The 4475-nt window shown below is 45.6% G+C and overlaps 2 protein-coding genes across 2 annotated transcripts in view; both read left to right on the top strand.

The window, feature by feature from the left end:
- recql5 (RecQ helicase-like 5) overlaps positions 1-2162 on the top strand; it is a 10419-nt gene extending 8257 nt beyond the window's left edge. Inside the window, exons 16-20 of the mRNA XM_020597821.1 lie at positions 6-168; positions 247-292; positions 368-592; positions 677-749; positions 828-2162. Of these exons, the coding sequence (XP_020453477.1) occupies positions 6-168; positions 247-292; positions 368-592; positions 677-749; positions 828-943 (623 nt within the window). The 3' untranslated portion in view covers positions 944-2162. The remainder of the gene's footprint in view (positions 1-5; positions 169-246; positions 293-367; positions 593-676; positions 750-827) is intronic.
- Positions 2163-2259: 97 nt separating this feature from the next.
- The window catches only part of cdr2l (cerebellar degeneration-related protein 2-like), a 6523-nt gene continuing 4307 nt past the window's right edge, over positions 2260-4475 (top strand). Inside the window, exon 1 of the mRNA XM_020597921.1 lies at positions 2260-3059. Within this exon, the coding sequence (XP_020453577.1) occupies positions 2981-3059 (79 nt within the window). The 5' untranslated portion in view covers positions 2260-2980. The remainder of the gene's footprint in view (positions 3060-4475) is intronic.

Below are 4475 nucleotides of genomic sequence, written 5' to 3'. Positions count from 1 at the left end.
TGTAGAAGCTGCAGAGAGGAGCCCTGTGGAATCAGACACTCGGCATGTGATCCAAGAAGAAAGTGAAAAAGAAGTAATAGTTATACCTGATGATGATGACGACAAGGAAATGGCGGAGATCGTCTTGGTTCAAGATGCTTTTAAAGAGGCTATGCCAGTAGCCACAGAGTAAGTGTACAACTTTATGAAACCATTGATGGAAAAGTCACGTTTTCTCATCTAACATCATTCTCCCCTCACACACAGACAAAACAAGCCAGAGGAAGAAGCCAAAGCACCTCTAACAGAAGCAGTAAGTGTCTGTTGCACATCAAATTTTAATATGTATTTCCTGCACAGTGACTGATGATGATCTCTATATGTCCAGTTGTCAGAAGCTATGAAAGCCAACAGAGAGTCGCCTCCTCCGGCCAAGCGCAGCCGCCTTGCAGACAGCAGCAGCAGCAGAAGAGTCACCTTCAACACTAACATACAGGAGAGGGCTCTGCACCCTGTGAATGAGCCCCTGAAGCCAGTGACTCTGAAGGAAGCAGCTGATATTGTGGTCCACTATCTGGACCCTTTTTACACCCAGGGAAGGTTTGCCACCAAGGTGAGAAAGCGGATTGTCATTTCATGTTTGGAGAAAAGCGGCAGTGTGAAATGAAATGACATGTTTCACTTGCTCTGGTTGTAGGAACTGTTCAAGTCTTTTGCTCGCTACTTGTCCCACCTTCTTGTAGAGGGAAGGGGTCATGGAAAAGGCCAAGGTAAGCATAAATAATTTCAAACATCCCACCTTTGCATTGCTACATGAGACTTTCCAGCTCTTGTCTCTGTATCCACAGTTAAAGCAGAAGCCAAAGCTCTCATCAAGAAATTCTTCAGCCAAGTCCAGCGCTGTGAGAGTGAAGCAGACTGGAAGCACCTTAAAAGACGTAAAACCACAGGAAACAAGGAATGAAGGGAAGGGAAGCCATTTTAAAGGTCAGACCCTTCCTCTTTGTCAGGACCTAAGCTTCTCTTGTTCCAGTGACCTCAGACTTCATCAGAGACACCAGCTGACCAGGTTTATGGTTGAGTTCAGCTTTTTTCAGGCTGGTCACTGCTGCAGTAGCTTGTCAGTAGTTGAGCAATAAAATACAGACCGGTGCAGTCTGAGAGAGCAGAGGTAGCACTCTGTTTGCACAATGAGTGTTCTTTATGTTTCAGCCATTTACTACAAGATGTGTATACCTCGCATTTTTACTGGCCAAAGCATGCGATACGTTTTTACAGTGCTTTCCAAACAGGAATAGCTCTTTTTTAATTTCATTATAATACAGAAATTTGTGGTGCTGCACCGTACGTTTTCCTTATCTGCATTTAAACCTGCAAGAAAACATGTATCAAATGGCTGCGAGTTGATTTTCATACTGAGATTAAGTGAAAACAGAAGCTTCTTAAAGCAAACAGCATTAAGATCCATCCATGCTAGTGGCTGTACTTTGAGCTAAATGCTGACATCAGCGTGCTAATATGCTGATGTTTAGGAAGTACACTGATGACCACACTCACTGTGATGATCAAGAGACCACCAAAGTCATTCGCATTTATCCTCTTGGGACCATGAAAGTCTGAACCAATGTGTTAAATAGTTGTTGATTCATTGTGGAACAAAGCAGTGAACATTTCCATTGAGCCACTCCACTAGCATGGCTACAAATACCATTTGGAAATGGTTGACAAAAATGTGAGGTAGACATAACTTGAAGTAAACGGAGGAAAAGCACAAAAAAAACACCTGAACGTGTCTAATAGCTCTTATTAGAGCCTAGAGGTTCTTTTTTTTACTGCTGCTACATATTTTGTCTTTGGCTGTTGGACTGCAGGACAGAGAACAAAGTAAATGGACATAAATGTATGTAAAGGACACTATCAGACTGTCTAGGTTGTACTTTTGGTTTCTTTAAACTAAACTTGGTTTTCCCATAGGAGACTTTGTGCTGAAGGATGTTTTTTGTTTGTTTTGTTTTGGGTTCTTTGGTTGTTTGTTTTTAAAAGAGCAACGCTGTTTCCAGTGAGGGAGATGTTCCTTGGTTACAGTGCCTAGGGAAAGCCACTAAGAGTCTGAACAGCCATAATATATCTACAAGTTGTTCCTTCATGTTTACAATAAAGCCTACGCTTAGCAGATGAACACAGTGTGCCATATCCCCTATTGGGAGTTAATTAATGACTGCTATTAAGTGGACAGTTACACTTATTGCTGCTTTGGTGAGCGGAGGAGGAAGGTAGGAGCCGTCTGTGCCTGGGACGCTGTCAGATAAACAGTGACATCACCTCCAGAGATGCTGCCTTTAGGGGCTCTTTGTAACTTCCGCTTTAGATAGAAGCCCCGCCTTCAATACGGTAGACTTTTCACTTTAGTGCTGAGCTAATGTAGCCTGTTCCAACTTAGAATAATTGTTCACATCGCAAAGACAAAGAACAGCCTTCAAAGAAATTAAATCATTACATTCTGCACATTCAAAATAAACCATAGAAGATGGACGGATTATTTTATGATGTGTCAGTTTAATTTAACGTGAGATTTCACACCAGTCAGCGGTGATGGAGTCAAATCAATATTCCGCTGTTTCAGACAGTAGAAATAAAACAAGCAGCAGTATAAGGATTTAGAGAATGCTATTTCCGACGGCACTTGAACGCAGCGGCATTTGGCTGTGAGCAGAGCCGATCCGGGCCTGGCCCAGCTGCACATCACACACTAATGAGACCAAGACAAACACACTGGCTCTGTCGGCCTGTGATACTTCAGGGCTGGACGCTCGGTTATGGTCATTTCTGCTGATGTGTGAAGAAGCCGGCGCGTTTGCGGGATTTTCACTTTAAGTAAATTGTCTCAAAGGGTTACACGCGTGGGCACGCAGCGCCGCTGTTGTTTGTTGTCACTTCCGGACAAGCCGTCGGTGAATTAGCAGATCTCATCGGCCGGTGCAGAAGAAGCTCATCAACATCGATGCTTCGTGCCGGCAGGATGGAGGAGTTCATCACGGAGGAAGAGGAGCCGTGGTACGACCAGCGGGACCTGGAGCAAGGTGAGTCATCAGGTGTCCTGTTGGACAGGTCTGTGTGGTGTGATCATGGCAAAGCCCTACTGCTGGAGCTTGGTTAACTGGTTTCATGCAGGAGCGATGGATGGAAAGGAGGAGGTTGCATCCATTGTAAAACGCATCTCACGCACGAGTGCTCGCACTGTGGTAACTGTCTGAGTCTGGAGCCGCTTCGTCTCTCCTCCTCTGCCAGTTGTGACGATGTTGTCAGTGGCGTTTCCCAGAATAGCTCCGCAGTTTGACAGAGTAAACGTTGCCTGCGTTTTGTGAAAGCACTGATCATCTGGGGGGGGGGGGAGTGACATAATTTAGGGTGTGAGTGTTTGTTAAGGGCCAAAACAGGCCCTGAATTTTGCGGATGTTGAGGTTTTTGAACCATGAAAGCGCCCAACAAGGGCCAAAATCGCAAAGCAGGCCCCAGGCCCACATGTCCACTTGTTTGTTATATATCTGAGTGGGCAGTGACTGATTTAATGGCAGTTTATTGCAAAGGAGCCCCTTGAACCACACCTGCAACATGGAAGGCAAAGGCACGAAGTCTGTCAGTGTTGTTGCACCTCAGCTGTGCTGCCTTTTTTGCTGATGCACTTTCATGGACAGTGCATTTCTGTGCCTCCTCCTGTTGTACTGGCCTCAGCATCACCCCGTCTCCTGATTACCTGCTAACCCAGAGGATTAACGCAGCTTTGTGTCTCATCATTACATTGTACATGGAAAGGACAGAGGCAGGTGGATAATGCTGTGTGTGTGTGTGGCGCCGTATTGTCTGCATCTCACTGCAGCATTATTCAGCATCAGGCCTGAAGTTATTAAGCCCCTGGTTGGTCTGATTAAGGCGGCCCAGGCCTACTTAGTGGGGATAAGAGATTCCAGGCTTTGGGATCAGATTAGAGGCATAATTGTCATCAGTGCTCAGTCCTTCAAACCAAAGTCATCCTGCATGTACTCATTCTGGCTTGGTTTTGCCCCAGAAATCACGCTGTTACGCAACTTCTGTGCTGCCAGCTCTGAGATTTGGTGACCCTGGTGTTCATTATGATCTGACTAACATATGGAGTGTGTCTGGGCAGATGGCGTGGTGTGGTGATGTCATGTTTGTGTCGCAGCCTGCTCTGAGGGGCCTGCGATTGATTGTGAGAGTCACACATCCAAGAGCATCACAGAGATGCATGTGCAGAAAGCAGAAACACACGAGCATGCTGCTACAAATGTACAAAGCTGGTGTAAGTATCTTAAAAATGAGATTTCCTCAACAAAGCCTCTTGTTCTTAATTCTGAAATTAGATAACTAGGACTCGGCATGTGTCGACCCTCGGGAACAGAAACGGTGCTGAGACCGAGTTGGACCTGGGGGGTGAAGGCTCACTGTGATCTCTCCTCACACATACTCACTCAGCGGTT

This window comes from Monopterus albus, unplaced genomic scaffold (assembly GCF_001952655.1).
Source record: "Monopterus albus unplaced genomic scaffold, M_albus_1.0 scaffold35.1, whole genome shotgun sequence".
Lineage (NCBI taxonomy): Eukaryota > Metazoa > Chordata > Actinopteri > Synbranchiformes > Synbranchidae > Monopterus > Monopterus albus.
The sequence above is the reverse complement of the archived record's forward strand: the minus strand, read 5'-3'. Positions and strand labels throughout refer to the sequence as shown.